Source organism: Penaeus monodon, chromosome 34 (assembly GCF_015228065.2).
Source record: "Penaeus monodon isolate SGIC_2016 chromosome 34, NSTDA_Pmon_1, whole genome shotgun sequence".
NCBI lineage: Eukaryota > Metazoa > Arthropoda > Malacostraca > Decapoda > Penaeidae > Penaeus > Penaeus monodon.
The window spans coordinates 12,647,293-12,647,678 of NC_051419.1; the positions used below are offsets into that span (position 1 = coordinate 12,647,293).

General features: G+C 61.7%; 1 protein-coding gene across 1 annotated transcript in view; it reads right to left on the reverse strand.

The window, feature by feature from the left end:
* LOC119594819 (enhancer of polycomb homolog 1-like) overlaps positions 1-380 on the reverse strand; it is a gene marked incomplete in the record, with an annotated part of 44,199 nt that extends 43,819 nt beyond the window's left edge. Inside the window, 1 exon segment of the mRNA XM_037943909.1 lies at positions 1-380. Within this exon segment, the coding sequence (XP_037799837.1) occupies positions 1-128 (128 nt within the window).
* Between the last annotated feature and the right edge of the window lie 6 nt (positions 381-386).

Sequence of the window (386 nt, forward strand, 5' to 3'; positions counted from 1 at the left end):
ATCCCCGTGGGCATCTGGGGCACCGTGCGGTTGATGGCGTTGAACTCGGCATAGTCGGGGATGTCCTCCTGCCTGAACACGGGGATGGGCTTGGCGGCGTCCAGCTGCCTCGCCCGGAACTTGCTCATTTTCCCGAGCCTCTCTACGCGATCCCTGGCCGAGGAACACCACCCACGAAACACTCCATAATTCACTCTCACGGGGGGGCCGAGCGGCGCTGAGCCCACCGCTAAGCAAGGCGGCCGACACCTACGATCGGTCCATTTTGATGGATTTCGCTTTCCGACACACACAGGGGGATATTCGAGGGGAAAACAGTGATTCAGGTGGCCGGGAACCTCGGCGCAATCATGGCGGCTCTTCACACCACGCTCTGCGCGCCACTA